This window comes from Nipponia nippon, unplaced genomic scaffold (genome assembly GCF_047370975.1).
Source record: "Nipponia nippon isolate SJK-2023a ecotype South Korea unplaced genomic scaffold, ASM4737097v1 scaffold_15, whole genome shotgun sequence".
In the NCBI taxonomy this organism is placed as follows: domain Eukaryota; kingdom Metazoa; phylum Chordata; class Aves; order Pelecaniformes; family Threskiornithidae; genus Nipponia; species Nipponia nippon.
In genome coordinates, this window is record NW_028262331.1 from 3670293 (window position 1) to 3685136 (window position 14844).

Sequence of the window (14844 nt, forward strand, 5' to 3'; positions counted from 1 at the left end):
CTGCCTGTCGGCAAGTCCCGCCGCCCGGCCGCTCCGCCGCCGCCCACACGGGCGCTCCCCGGCCGTCGCGGCCCAGCCCGGCCGCGGGCTCCCGGTTCGGGCGGCTGGGCGTTTATCGGTGACAGAAGCCCAGGCCTTTGGTCGTGAAGCGTGCCTGAGCCGCCCCGTCGTGCCGGTCGCTGGCCTCGCCTCTGTCCCCAAGCCACCTCGGGGGCGCTGCTGCTAAGATCGGGGGCGGAGGCGGCTCCCGCTCCGGTCGCTGCGCTTGTTCCCTGCGCTCCTGCGGCCGGCGTGGGGCGAGAGGCTGGAGGGGAGGGCAGCAAACGCACGCGGTTTCTGCATAGTTCACTTTATTGTACAGAAAGATAACGGGCTGCACCCAAAAGCTTGTTGGTGTCCTTAAAAACATACTCTGCACTGATTTGTTCCCTTTTCCCGGGCCGTTATTTCAGGTTTTACACCAGCACCACCACGGACCCGTGCAATGGCCGGTGCCCGGTGTCCCCTGCAGGGCCGGACCGCCCTGCTTCCGACGCCCCGCAGGGTTGCAGCCCTCTCCCCGCACCGAGCCCCGCTTCCCGCGGGGAGCGGATTCAACGCTGCCTCCCAAGCCGCGGAGCAGGGCTCGGGGAGCGGAGGAAGCCCCCGGGGCCGGCGAGGGACGGAGGAGGCCGGCGGCGGCGGCGGCGGCGCGCTGCCAGCCGGGGAGGGGAAGATGGCGCCGCGGGGCGGCCCCGCGGGGAGCGCGGAGGAGGAGCGGCGGCGCGGAGCGGAGGCGGCGGCTCGGCGGGGCTGGCAGCCCCGGCAGCCCCGGCCCCGCTGCCCCGGAAGAGGCGGGGCGGGCGGAGGACGGCGGCGGCCCCACGTGCGGCGGCGGAGGCATGGCGGAGCGGGAGGGCCAGGGCGGCGGCGCGGCGGCCGACCCCCGCGGGGTGCTGCGGCAGGGCCGCGCCTTCCTCGATTTCTTCTGGGATATCGCCAAGCCGGAGCAGGAGGTGCGGCTGGCGGCCACCGAGAACCTCCTGCGGCACCTGCGGGAGGGCAGGAAGGTGAGGCGGGGGCCGGGGCCGGGGCCGGAGGGGCGGCGGGGTCTGTCCGAACCGCGCCGGCCGGGGACCCCGCTGGGTTCGGAGGAGCGCGGGCACCGCCGGAGCTGGGTCTCTCTTTCAGGACGACGAGCTGAAGTACACCCTGAAGCGTCTGGTGGAGGGACTGGGAGCCACCCGAGAGGCCGCCCGCCCCGGCTTCAGCTTGGCCCTGGCGCAGGTCAGTGTTTGCCAGAGGAGCGCAGCGCAGAGCGGAGCGCGCCGTGGCCCCTCGCCAAGCCCGGTCGGTTCCTGGGGTCCCGCTTTGCGAGGAGGCTGGAGGGCTCCCATCTGGCAGCTTCTGCAGGCAGGCAGCAGAGAAGGCTCTTGCAGCGAGCACAGAAAAATTGTGCCGTTTTCAATGGTGCCAGCCTGTTTTAGAAGCGCTTATAAAGGTATAAGCTGTACCAATATCACACTCGTGCTGCAGAATTCTGTCCTGCTTCAAGAACCATCCTTAATTTGCAAACTTTGACTAGGTTTTCAAATACGCTGCATTTAGAACTATTGTGACTTCTTAAAATGGACTTGCTCCTGGTGTTGGGCTGTTTATGCCGGAGATCTGAAAAGGCAGCCCTTTCACACATGCTTCAAAGGTTTTTTCTCTCCCTGCTGTTTGAGTCTGTAACATAGCAAAGAGTCCCAGCAGTTGGGATCACCGGCGGGATCTGGCCTCGTCTCACCTAACAAGTTGATAATGCAGAAGAACCTTGCCCAAGTTTCGTTGCTGCTGTTGCAGGGTCATGCAGTTGCAGCGAAATGTTCTCACTATTAATCCTGCTAAGTCATGTACAGGGAAAAAAAAAAAAGGAGTATCAGCAGGTACATTTATGTCTACACTAGTTCCTATTCTGACACATCTTCTACTGATCTAGTTGTCTCTATTCTGGCCTGATAAAGCAGCACATCAGCTATGCTGAACAACTGTTCAGCTCTGTTCCGGCTGAACTCGATAAAACTTCATAAAATGGAAGAACTGCAAACTGAACTATTCCATCCATCTCTTCAGGTTTTACAGGCTTTTGAGGAAATTCCAATGTGCAGTGTCCTGGAACAGATAAAAGAAAAACACAATCTGGAAAAAGTGAAAAAGGTGAGTCGGTTCATAGCAGCATTGGCCAGCAGCTAGTTTAAATTAACCGTTCTCTATTCTTTGAAGGCTTCGTGCCTGGATACTGTAGTTTTGGGGTGCTTGCAAATGACTGTAATGAAACAATGAAAATATTTGTGAGAACTGGAAGTTGATGACATTGTCATCTTGGGCCTGTTTTAGCTGAAATTTGTCTGTGTGACAGAAAGATAATCTAGGACAGTTCTTAAACATAGTGCAGGGGGTTGCTTTTCAGTGTGTTATCTTCATACAGCAGGGTGTTCAAGGCTAGATCTTCCAGCCATCTCGTTCCACTGATCAGAGCTGTAGCTGAATGTGAAATCTAAGTGAAGTGGATTTTTAACTCCCCCTTTTTTTCCTTTTCAGAAACTTGTGAGAAACGCTGCTTTTGGAAACTTCTTTGGAGTTATGGCTCTGTTTCAATCTGGCCGGCTTGTTAAGGTAACATTACTGTTCTGTGGTTTGTCAGTACTGGCTCTGGGGCTGTCTGAAGTGGAGAGGGGATCTAGAGAGAAAGGCTGGGTCATTGGCTAGTCAGTGAGATGGGACTGAAGGATCAAGTTCAGTTCAGTTCTTTTGCATTATCCATGGACTTTTTGTGCCTTTAAATGTCTGTTTCTGACTAGAATGTAGGAACTGCTTCAGATAGTACAGGAGGTTCCCACCTCTCCTGGAGGGAAGGGATCTGTTGCCGTATACAGCCAGGGAACACCATTTTGGGAAAAGCTGAGTGGCCTACCAGGAGGCAATTGTATAGGTTTATTATTACAAGTAGGCTAAAGGGTCTCAAGAGTGCATTATTACCTGAGCCTTCAGCTTAATCTTTGATATATGTCTTCTGGTTTTGGCTTATCTTTGCTTTCTAGGACCGGAAAGCTCTGCTAGAGAGCATCCAGCTTCTTCAGCAACTGGCACATCACCAAGCACACCTCAGAGATCTCCCTCGCAAAACTCTTGTTGACATCATGTCTGAGGTATAGCCAGAGGATGCGGCGGGTGGGAGGAGGGAGGGCTTTCCTTCGGGGGCTGCTTTTTCCTTAGTTTGTTCATAGTTGAAAGTTAAAGGGGGTGTGTGGAAGAGCGAGTTTAAGCTGTGGGAGCTGTTTCCTGTATTGTCTGTGGGCAGATGCTTTTATTCTGGGAAGGATGCTCTGGTTTAGCTTAGTCTGATTTCATCACGGACAAAACCATACTCTGTTTTTTCCCCAGTTGACTTGCTCAGGTGGTACATTAGACCATCTGCTTTTTTGAATAGAAGTATGCTGAAAACTCTGGACAGCAAACCTTCTTTTTTATGCAGCAAGCCTGGGCCTAAAGTTGAATTTTGGGCTGTTGGGAGTGAAAGGATGTAGGGGCACGGAGTAAAGGAACTCTGAGTATGTAGTAAAAGAAGAGAGTTTGTTTATTTCCTTCTTTTATGTGGATTTTGTTTGTAGATGTGAAAACTAACAGTGTTAAATAAAAATTAAATAATGCTTTGTATGGAAGTGTTCTGGATCATGTAGTCTTGATGTTAGGTCTAAATGTATTTTCAATCCAATCTTTAAAAAATACAAACTAAAGCAGTTTTTGTGCATTTCTTATTTTATTGATGAAAACGTTGGATCCAGTTTTCTCTAAAACCATTGAACACAGTTGTTTACCAGCAAATCTTATTGAAACAAGTAACTTATTTTTTGGAAAATGTAATTAAAAGCTAATACAAGAGTGTTTCCTCCTCCCTGGGCTGCATGGCTGTACAGACAGCAGCAATCAGACAGCAAGAGAACGATTGCAGCTGGAGTCAGTTGACCAGAATTGCTATCTGATGACAACATATTGGCACCTGGGGACTGTGTGGCAGTACTGGACACATCCATTATTTATTTTTGGTTGTGTCACCATAAAGACTATTTCTAAAGTTTCCAGAACACTGCAAGCTTCTAGTAAAATGCCCTACAATGCAGATATTTTAATATACTACACAGCGAGTTAGTAAAATGCCCTCAGATGTTTCTCTCATGCTCTCACCTTCATTCCTGTCTAGGTTCCTGAAAATGTGTTTGAGGAGGTCCTGTTTGGCATCTTGCAAAGTGACCTAGCGTCAGCCTTCACATCTCCAGAGAACCTGCACCTTTTGCTTGTGGGCATACAGAAATTCCCTGGTGTTCTGAAACCTAAAAATCTGAAGAAGCTGTTTGGCTCACCTACTGTTGTAAATGAGGAAAATATTCCCAGGTAAGTTCTTAAATAAGGAGCATTAAATGCAACATTCGTGGTCTCTCGGCTAGCAGTGAGAGAAATGTGGCTTTCATTCTGATACCTGCCTGTATTTGCCACTGCAGGTGCTGTTAAGAGTTAGGTGCTAACTGTTACGCAGGTTCCTAAATTATAGGTCTGTCATTTCCCCCAAGAGGCACAGCCTGCAGTGCTCAGGAAATGTTCTGTGTCCTTCAGCAGGATGAATTTGGCCTTCAGCAATCCATTTCCAGGCCAGATCCCTCGCATTATTTTCTTTCTTCTTCTAGACTTGTAGAGCTTCTGCAAAGTGCTGCCAAGTCTGAGAAGAAGGACAAGAAATTGCCCAATGTAGTGTTTGATTTGCTACAAGTTTCACTGAAGGAAGGTGCCTTTGAACTGTTCTGGAAAGAATGTGTGGAGAATGGGCTATTGAAGGAGAAATCGGGACCTGTGAGGTTTGTTTTAACATACGTTGTTTGTTGTTTTCCACATTATCCTTCTGTTTCTTGCCCCAGTCTTTCTTCGATCTTAGCAGCTATGCTAGTCAGAAGAAAAGCTTTGGGCAGTAGGATTTTTGAACACCGGATCAATGAATTTTTGACTTCTGCCTTCCTGCATGCTCCACGTAGCCTGCCCCACCACTTCTCTGTCTTACCCTTGTGTGTGGCTTTACTGCTGTGCCTCTGCCTGAGGGAATCTTCTTTGTTTCCACTCAGTTACATGTGCTACCGGCTGCTGGGCAGTGCTCTCCCCTTGTTGTCTCTGGATCAGCTACAGATGGTTCTCAAAGGGAAGGTCATGCAGCACTACGGAGAACACGTGGTAACGACTCAGGTAGGTCTGCTGAAAGTACTTGTGTTCAGGGCTGAAGACCCCGTTCTGAGCAGAAGTCCTCTTCGCCCCCCCTTCTAGTTTCACGTTGGCTTGTATAAAAAAAGTTTCTGTAATTTTAGGCCTTTGACTCTTACTAAAAACAAGGTTATTGTGTGACCACTGGTTGCAGTGAGCTGGGTATAAATTGTGTTTAATCGTCATTGCTTATTTGTGTATTTCTCGTTCAGACTTATTTTAAGGGTTTTGAAATTGTTCAGCACTGACCCACCTGCTTTCATTGATGTTGCTGAGAAAGCTCTAACGATGGGGGAAGCAGAGGAAGGGCAGCCCTCAGCATATCGACAATGTCATGTGTCATCTTTTAACAGTCCTTTCGATTTTGCGTGTCCAGAAGCTCCTTTTTGTCTGTCATGTGCTGGGTGTTGCATGAACGTTTGAAGGCAAACACAAAAAGGGACAACTCATGCTCTTGTTTATGTTAGTGCTTGTTTCAATAAGCACATCTGAGGTTTAAGCACAAATTTTATTTGGGAATTGGATTTTGGAACTCCTCTTCCTCCTTTCCTCCTGGGAAGCCAGCAAACAACACAGCCCTGCAATGAAGGGAGGAAGAATAAAAGAGGAATACTGATAAAAACAGGCTTTGGCATGGCTCTTTGTGGTAACATAATCTTAAGCCTCTTCATGTGGGCCCAAAAATCATTGCTCTCCCTTGGGAGGAACAGGACTTCGCAGTCTTTCTGTTCTGGTATCAAAGCAGCAATAGAAGTGTGGGGTTGCTCCGAAAATAATGCTTACCGTGGTGCCTCCCTGTATGGACCAACTTTCTCCAGGGTTTATCCACTGACTGAGTTGTTTTCCTGTTTCTTGCTTTTTATGCTTGGTGCACAGTGAATTAGGCTGTGTTCTTCCATATACATCAAAAATTTCTTAATTCCTGTCTGAAACATACAAATCCACTGAAGACAACGATTGACTAAATGGAAAGAGAAACCCCTAATATTGTTGATGAGGAGGAAGTAGAAAAGATCTTAGTTTGAATTTGTTGGTTTTGTGGGTTTGTTTTGTTTTGTTCCTTGACCCTGGTTGTTTTGGAAAGCAAATACTGTTATCTTGTACTTTCTTATGGGATTCTGGTTGTTGTTGGAGATGGAACTAGACAAAGCTTGAGTCTAATATTTACTGACAGTTATCTTCCTGAATCCACTTTTTTCCAACAGGGGAGCAAATGTACTTGATTTGCTTTTGTTTAGAGGTGATCGATGAGAGATAACTCATACCCTATTGTGAGTTACTAGCCTGTTTACAGTAGTCTCTCCTGGAGTTTTTCCTCCCGGTTTTCATGCTGATGCACAAGTTTTGAGTTCTCCAACAGCGGAAGCAGGAGATTGCTAAGTTGTGTGAGATTTCTTGCAGGGGTATTTATGTTATAATTGGATGGATTTGTAGTTAATTAGGCATTTGTAGCCCCTATATTTAAAAGAACAGTGTTCTCTAGAATTTCATTATTGTTTCTGCTCCTGCCAGGTCACTGTATTGATCGTGACACTATACCAAACAAGTTGTTTTATTAATTTACAAAAGTCGCATTGCATTTTTGGAACGAAGCTACAGCTTGCCCTCCTCAAAGTTTTTCCAGTTATGCTTTTGGTTTTTTTCTGGAACAAATGAGTGGGATTGAACACTGTGGGCTATGAAAGAACGTAAGGAAATGGGATGTGTGGTGAGATGGGACATGTCCTGGTGGTCTGCATGCTGCTGGACAGTGTGCCAAGGCCAGCAGCCTGCCAGCTGTATGCCTTGTGGATCAGTGGCAGGACTGAGGATAGGACTTAGCACAAAACAGCAGCACCTCAGGATATGGTTTTTAGGTTAAACATGTCAACTCCCCCTCCTTTCAGAATGCCTCAACACTTCTGAGACACCAGGGAGAGGAGGTGGGATTTATTCTACCCACTGTAGGTCAGCAGGCTCCAGAGCTGCTAGATGAGACTGGAATTGATGTGGGGGTGTTTCCAAATCAAGGGAAAGTCTAAGGCAGATGATGTGAGAAACACCCTGGACTTTCACCCAAAATAAGAGCTGATCAGCCTAGGAGCTTAGCTGCACTGGCCAGCATGTAGTCCAGCCCGCTGAAGGCTGACTGTTTGGGAAGGTGCAAATTAAAGGGTTGAAGTCGGTACACGGCAGGATTCTGTGGTTGCTCCTGTGTGAGGAAGGCCGTGAGGTGAAACTGATGACCTGCTGTGTGCCTTACGACAAATGTTCAAGCATGTGACTTTAATTTACTTACTGCAGTCAAAACTGTGAAGTGGTTTGTGCTTAGAAAGACACTCAGACACAGTGTGAGGTTCCTAATCTGCTTGTTTGACTGTGTTTTTCAGCTTCCAGACCGGTTTAAGTTTGCTCCAGAAATGGAAGAATATATAGATGAATTTCTGAATGGCTGTGATGACCTGGAGAGGCAGCTGGCAGTGATGATCGGCTTCTCGACTCTCACCAATCAAGGCTATCCAGTGTTGGCCAGCTCTTCCAGGGTAGTCAGACACCTGCAGCCAGCAGCATTGCAAAAATACATCGACTGGCTCAAAGAGATGTTCCTCAGGCCAGACATTGACTGTTGTTTAGACTTCTCAAGTAACCGGCAAAAACAGAACCAGGAAAATGCAAACATGTGAGTGTATAGATGATGCAGGTTCCTCTTCTCTTTCTGTTTTGTGGTTAGAGTAGCTACCTGTGTGAAGTCTGGTTTGGACAGCCAACATTTGCTGGTTCCCTTGTCGTGAGTTGACAATTGTCGCCTGTTCCGTTTCCTCTGTCCCAGAAGGTTTAGCCCCGGCATCTGACTCTCTTGCTGGGACAAAAGTAGGAGCAAACATGGTGAGAACCAGCCAGCCTGACCAAAGCAGGCTGTTTTTTTCACCAAAGCAGCCTTTTCTCTTGTTTTTCTAGCCCTGACAACTGCTTTGGCAAAAATGTCCAGTGGGTTCCTTTTTCACTACAGACTCCCAGGTCTTTGTAGGAATTGTGCATCCCTCTTATCTGACTGGCCTGAGAGCTCTCGTCTCCTTCGCCTACAGCAAAGCGCCCACTTCCATGTCTCAAGAGTAGCCTGTAAATACTTACATCCTTCATAGGCATTTGTAGCAATTTCCAGCTAGCAAAATTTTCCAAGAGAAATTTCTATTCTCCTTGGTGCTGCTGCTCACTGAATACCCACAACTTAGTGCTGTGGCTACTGGGTTACTTGCAGGGGCTTCTTCCAAAGATGTTAAAACAGTATATCTATGTGTTACTTGTCAATAGAGTGAGGTCATAGGTGCACTACTGCAATTCTTGAAGTGCTTTTTGAGCCTTTTAGCCTCAGTGGGGTAAATAGACTGTCTTTTGCATAGTAAAAAGCAAACTTGAGAAGCTATCTCTTCTCATGTACCTGTTGCTTTCTTACTACGTAACTTTGCCATCTTTAGTGTAAAGCCTCTAAATATCTGAAAGTCACCTCTTGCTGCAGTGGATTGTGTGGTTTGTGTTTGTTTCGGGATAGTATTCAAACTACTTATGGTGTCCACTTCCTTATTTAAAGAGTGCAACATAAAATTGCTCGACTAAGAAAATGGGTCATCCACCGACTTGCTAACATCATTGAAAGTCCAGTGGAAAAAGAAGAGAGCCTTGTGATGGACATTTCCAGGTAAGAATGATTTAAAGACTTAATGCCACATGTGCTTGGAATAATTCTGTTTAGCTCTATAGCAATATTCCAAGTAAGCTGTCCCCATGACACTAGGCAAATTCAGTAGTGGAAATATTCCATAACATAAATCGTTCAGGAGACTAGGTTCTGTTTTCGAAATACCTTCTGCAAACTTGGACAAACTCTTGTCATAACTACTTCAGGCACTTAAAATCACCGTAGTCCTATTTGTTTTCAGTAAATTTTAGGTTCCTGGTTACCTAGCCTGCCTGAAGATACTACTTCGAATCTTTGCATCAGATCTTAATAAGTGTTTATCTGTCAGTTTAAGTGTCTTGGAGAATACGACCCAAATCTGAGTACTGTATTCTGTGGCCTCAAGTGTTGGCACTTCACTTTTGTGAAGTCCTGGGCATCCTTCTCTTCTTTACCCTGTGTGCCTTGAGGGAAGGGTCTTGTTGTAAATAGTGACTTTTTTTCAGTGCTTGGACATCCTTGAATAAACATGTTGTGAATATGCGGCACTGTTTGGTTTGCACACACGGGCTGTTTTTGCTTTGTTACAACCAAGCTGGCTGTTAATTTTGTTCTTGTTTCTGTCCATTCTAGGTTTTGCTTCTTCCATGCTTTCTTTGAGACTAAGAAAAAGACTTCTCAAATACGTGAGACAAACGTCCTTCCATCAGAGCCCCTGGACAAACAGGCTCATTCAGTGGCAGAAAGCTACTTCTTTGGGTAAGGGTTTTGCTTGCATGTTTTAAGCTTGGAAATTTCACTTTTTTCCTGAGGATAAGATCAGCCTATGAATGGCAGGGCAAGAGGTTTGGGATTGAGAGCTGCTATTGGAGCATTTGTTTGACTCCAGGACTAAGGAATGGATTTTTTTAAGGAGAGCCTAGATGGATTTCCCAAAGATCCTTACATTTTGTCCAATAAAAACATAATTTTGCATGGCAGACCTGCTGACTATGTGTGTGATGATCAGGTAGGTGTAGAGTTGAGCTCAGACTGCTTTTTATCATAAGGTTTCTGTTGCCTCTGTTGCAAGCTAGAAGTGGAAGGACTCAAGAGAGAGGTGGTGGGGTTGTGCGGGTTGCTGTTGGCTTTCTGTCCGCTCTACATGTGAGCTGCTGATGGCTCCACAGTTCTCCCTGGACTAAGGGAGATGGAGTTGGTAATAATAGATGCTTTTAGGTGATTGCCAAAGCTGGTGCTCCAACCTCAGTAGAGGGAAAGCAGAGGACATGGTGGGACACAGAATGGGAAACAACTGAGAATAATAGTCAGTGTCCTTGGGGGCATCAGGTGCGCTTGGGGACACCAAGACAATGAGCTATACATTACTGTGCTTGGATACATGCATGGGTTGAAACTTAGGCCGTGTGAATCTGGGTTGCAATGGGTGACCAGAGCTCTGGGGTGAGAGTGCTCTACCGGTGGGCATTGTTTTGGAAAGTGAGAAGGCCGCCTGGTTCCTCTGGCAGTAACACGCTGGCTGGTTTTTTTGCAGGTTACTTCAGACTTTAAACAGCTTGACTGTTTTGGGGGATACAGCAAAGGCTGCAGCCTTGAGGGAGAAGCACATCCATGGTGTGACTGCAGATGGGAAGCTGTGGATCTTTCTCCTTGTTGAGTATGCCAACAAGCTGCTCTCCAGTGAGCATGTCAAAGCTGTGAAGCCTTTTACCAAGGGACAGAGGGATGCCTGGGAGAGGTGAGATTGGGCCAATAAAAGAGACATTTTATTCTCTCATCCTCCTGATGTTCTGGCTGCTGTAGCAGAGCCATTTCACCTCAGTGGCAGTTTTGTTTCTTCCCTTTTGAAGATCCTGCACCTGCAACTGGGTTTCAGGATGCCTCTCTCTTTCTCATCACCCCGTTCCTTTCTTCCTGTTCCTTCTGTGTGTTAACTAGGTGTAGGTGGCCATGTCCTTTTCTATTTTTGCTCATAATCCCTCTCCCAAACATGATTGTAACTCTGCTAATCTTTTCCCCTAATAATACCTGTGCTAACTTCTCAGTGACTCTTTTCTGAGCTTGATTTCCCCTAAAGTTCTATGCCTTGGCTGTAGTATTAGGAATCTAGCCTTTGCCCAAGTGCGGAGGTTTTTATAAGCCACACAAGGTGAGATGCTATTGTTGGGTTAAGATTCTATACTATATATATGGCCAAGTTCAATAAATTAAATGTCAAGTACAGAAAATGATACAATAGATTTGGTCATGTTTTTAGTCTGATCATAAGAGAGGACTTGCTGTTGTAATTGTGGAAGACTCAAAAGGGTTTCTTTCTTCAGAACGCTTCAGTCTGTGAAGAATCTGCAGAAGAAGGAAAATAAATCAGACAGTGCCAAAGTCGTTGCTTTCCAGCAACTTCTGCTTTTAATGGCCATTCATCTTTTCAAGGTAAGACCTCTGAAGCATATTTTAGTGGTGTAAAGTGGGCTCATAGCTGGGATTTCTGAACACTGAGCTGGAGAATTTCTTTGTGTTCAGAGAGCCAGTCTTTCACAGCCTCTGGCTTCTAGAAATGGGCAACTGGCAGCTAATGAATGGTGATTCTTACACTGCCTGTAGACAACTTACAGGGTCAAAGTTTGGCCTGAACCTTAGTTTTGCCCTTGATTTGCTGTTGAGCTGAGCAATTTTTACTTAGATTCATATTTTCTTCTGCAAAGAGGTTGTAGTAGCTGATTTTAATATCTCTGCCTATTTAGAGAGGCCCTTAGATTCGAGGTATATTCCTTCTGTTGGTAGTGGGGAATTCAGAGAAGGTGTTTACTGTCTGCTTGTGATCAAACAGAATCCGTCTGAAACAGTGGATGTTCTGAGTGACCTTCTGAACTGCATGGAGAGGGCGTTCAACAAAGAACCTAAGAAGAAAAAGGCTGGTGAGTCCTTCCTACAGAAAGAAATGGAGTGGGATTGTTAACGGTCTGTCAAAAGACAGAAGATGGCGGTTCTGCATTAGTGAAGCACTCTGACTGCATTGGTTCTAGCTTGATGCACTTGTCCTCAGGAGAATCCGCTCTCCTTCATTCTCTTTCCTTGTCTTTCTAAATCTCTTGTCTCTTTCTCCAGCTCTCTATCCACATCCTCAGTGGGTTCTGTTCCTGTGTGCCTCTTAAAGGTTAGGCGGGCTTCAGAGCTGGCCATCGTTCAGATAAGCAATGTCCAAGGGAGTTCACTCTTTTTGAGTCCTTGTTCTGTGCTGGCCAAGAGCGTGACTGAAGTGGTGGTATCTGCCTGGGCAAAGCTGTGAGTTCTCCTAACAGCCGGCAGGCCTGAAACTTGGTACTTTCAGAGCTCAGGTTCTGGGCAAACTAAATGTGTCCTGTTTGTTTGCCTGATTTAGGCTAGTCCTCGTTTAGGGCTTGCGGAGCTAGCTTGGGACTTGACCAGGAAAGTACCTGGCTTGGTCTTTTGACTTCCTCTCTCACTATGGTCATCTTGTTCTCCTTAAATCTCTGTGTAAATTTGAGGGTACTGTGAAAATAAAAGCTGTAATTCTGTGGTGGTTTGGTTGTATGTAGATCAGGATTACCAGACTTCTGGACTAATGGACCAGTTTCAAATGTCACCACTTTTCATGGGCTGCTGTGACTCTTGATTTCATTGGAAACTATATATATACACAAACACACTTTTGCTGACTAGCTGCTGATTGGTTTAATATGGCCAGGTAGGTGTCGCATGATTTGCAGAACTGCTAATCTATGTAATGACTTCATGAGTAGAAGGGTTTGTTACCTGATAAGGCTTTTCAGTGGCCTAAAGACAATTTCAGGCATGTTTCTCCCTATGGTTAGTAGCCTTCCAGTACAGCTACAATCTTTAGCTTCATGCTTGGTTATTTCTAGTCTGTTTTGCTGAATGAGTACTTCCAATAGTCAGCTAGAAAGATTGTCTTTTTCTCCTTGGTGAATTTTTCTGGTCTGCTATTGATGTGCTAGTGCAGTAGTTTTGCCCCTTCCTGTCATTGTTGGTTTGTTCCTGTGCAGACAACGCAGAGCCAGGATGGGTTGAGGTGATGGTGGAAATCCTTCTCTCCCTCCTTGCCCAGCCCAGCCTACTCATACGTCGGATTTCCAAGAGCGTGTTTGTACGGATATGCCCTAACCTGACCAAGAGGGGCTTGCAGCTGATCCTGGATGTAAGTGAGGCACTGGCAGGGCATTGTACTGTTTGCCTGTCTTGTCCCTAGCAGATATACAAGCATGTCTCTATTTTGGGGTTAAATAAAAGCCTCCTTGGTTTAGATAATGTCTGACAATGTGTGCTACTGAATTTTAAATGTAGCTTACAGAGAGTTGTTGAGGGGGGTTTGTCTTTTTTTTATGGGAGCCTGAGATCTGCTAACTTTAAGCTGTATTCTTTGGTAGTTTTAGGCTGAAGAAATTCCTGGGTCAGTTTATATAGCTGGTAGGTTTTATATGGGAATATAAGTGGTAGCAACTTCTTTTTTCTAGAAAGGCTAAGCATAGAGGTGCTAAAAATAAGTGACACTGAAAATCTGAATTGGTCATACCACTGAGTAAGGTGACGTCTTCTGAGAGAGTAATATGTGGATTGCAAAGATGTGCTGTCAGGTACTTTATATGATGAACCTAATACTTCATTTGTAATAAATCAAAATGTGTGACGTTACCAACACCTTCAGTTTTCTCCACCTTTTTTGTTACTTATAGAAAGAACTTAGCATATTGACAAACACGATATTGTAAGCCAGAAAGTTGAATGCCTTGCTTATTATTTCATTATTTAGCTGGCTTACTGTGCCGAAGTTCGTGTCTGTTTTACACAAGAAATGCATCAAAACAAAACACTGAAAAAACACAAGTCCCTCTTTTATGCAGGTTCTTGACCCATACCAAGAGCAAAATGAAGAAAGTGCTGTTGTTGTGATGGAGGAATCGGACAAAAAGATCAGATCTGCACAGGACATGGTAATTGATGTGCCATTACCGGTGACAAATACTCTTCAGACCTTCACTGTTTAAAAATAATGTTTCTCCTGATCTGTGGCAATAGATGTAATTGCATTTCTCTGTCTTGAGTAAAGTGGCTGTTGCTCTATTAAGATTTATTTTAAAACTGCAACACACAAATGGCTTGTTGGAAGTGCATATTTATTAGTCCCTTGGCCTTGAAGGAAAACGCTGTTGTAGGTATGGCTGTTTGAATAGATGACTTCCTGAGAACAAACGACTGCATCCTGAAATTAGCACAGGCCTCTCTTTTTTGCAGCCACAGACTGAATCATTGCTGTGATGCGCAGCCACCTGAATTCAAGATCTCGTGTTTTAAGAACTGCAGAGATCCGAGTCACAAAGCATTACAAGCATTAGCAGAAAGGAGAGTCAGATGGGGGTTGTTACTTCAGATGTTCCTTGGAAGCTTCTTTTTGATACTCATTTAATATGACAGAGAAGTCTGTATTATGTTCTGCTTTTAGCTCTTGTGAAGACCTGGTATCTCGTTATCTGAGGTGTCTTTACTTGAATCTGCGGGCTGGAAGCAAGGCAGTGGGGTGAGGGGAGGCTTGAATTTTTATTTCTGAACACCTGAGAATTGAGTAGGGCTTGAAGAATGGTGGGGTCAGGAGATGAACTTTTCTTCCTCAGGATGCAGAAGGAAGCGAGGACTCCTCAGATGAAGGCGACACCGAGGAAGAGAATGACAGTGGAGATGAGGACAAGGATGAAGAAGTTGATGATAATTTTCGGAGTCAGCTGATGAACGTTCTCCAAGCAGGGAATGCATTGGTATGTTTTCACTGCCTACCTTGATACAGATACCAGGATGTTTAGGGTGGTGAAAGATTATCTAATACCCATATCCTATTTGAGCCCTATCAGTCATCTTTGTATGGCATTTGAAGCAGGAGGTCAGGATCTTCA

At 45.8% G+C, this 14844-nt stretch overlaps 1 protein-coding gene across 2 annotated transcripts in view; it reads left to right on the forward strand.

Annotated features, from left to right (window-relative positions):
- Positions 1-87: 87 nt before the first annotated feature.
- Positions 88-14844, forward strand: part of MYBBP1A (MYB binding protein 1a) — a 60727-nt gene continuing 45970 nt past the window's right edge. For both annotated transcript variants that reach the window (XM_087752195.1, XM_087752196.1), the window contains exons 1-17: positions 88-1049; positions 1171-1266; positions 2095-2178; positions 2563-2637; positions 3063-3170; positions 4223-4413; positions 4704-4871; positions 5133-5250; positions 7635-7924; positions 8834-8941; positions 9554-9679; positions 10455-10658; positions 11242-11350; positions 11748-11835; positions 12946-13097; positions 13801-13890; positions 14569-14709. In XM_087752195.1, the coding sequence (XP_087608321.1) occupies positions 882-1049; positions 1171-1266; positions 2095-2178; positions 2563-2637; positions 3063-3170; positions 4223-4413; positions 4704-4871; positions 5133-5250; positions 7635-7924; positions 8834-8941; positions 9554-9679; positions 10455-10658; positions 11242-11350; positions 11748-11835; positions 12946-13097; positions 13801-13890; positions 14569-14709 (2316 nt within the window). In that variant the 5' untranslated portion in view covers positions 88-881. The remainder of the gene's footprint in view (positions 1050-1170; positions 1267-2094; positions 2179-2562; positions 2638-3062; positions 3171-4222; positions 4414-4703; positions 4872-5132; positions 5251-7634; positions 7925-8833; positions 8942-9553; positions 9680-10454; positions 10659-11241; positions 11351-11747; positions 11836-12945; positions 13098-13800; positions 13891-14568; positions 14710-14844) is intronic.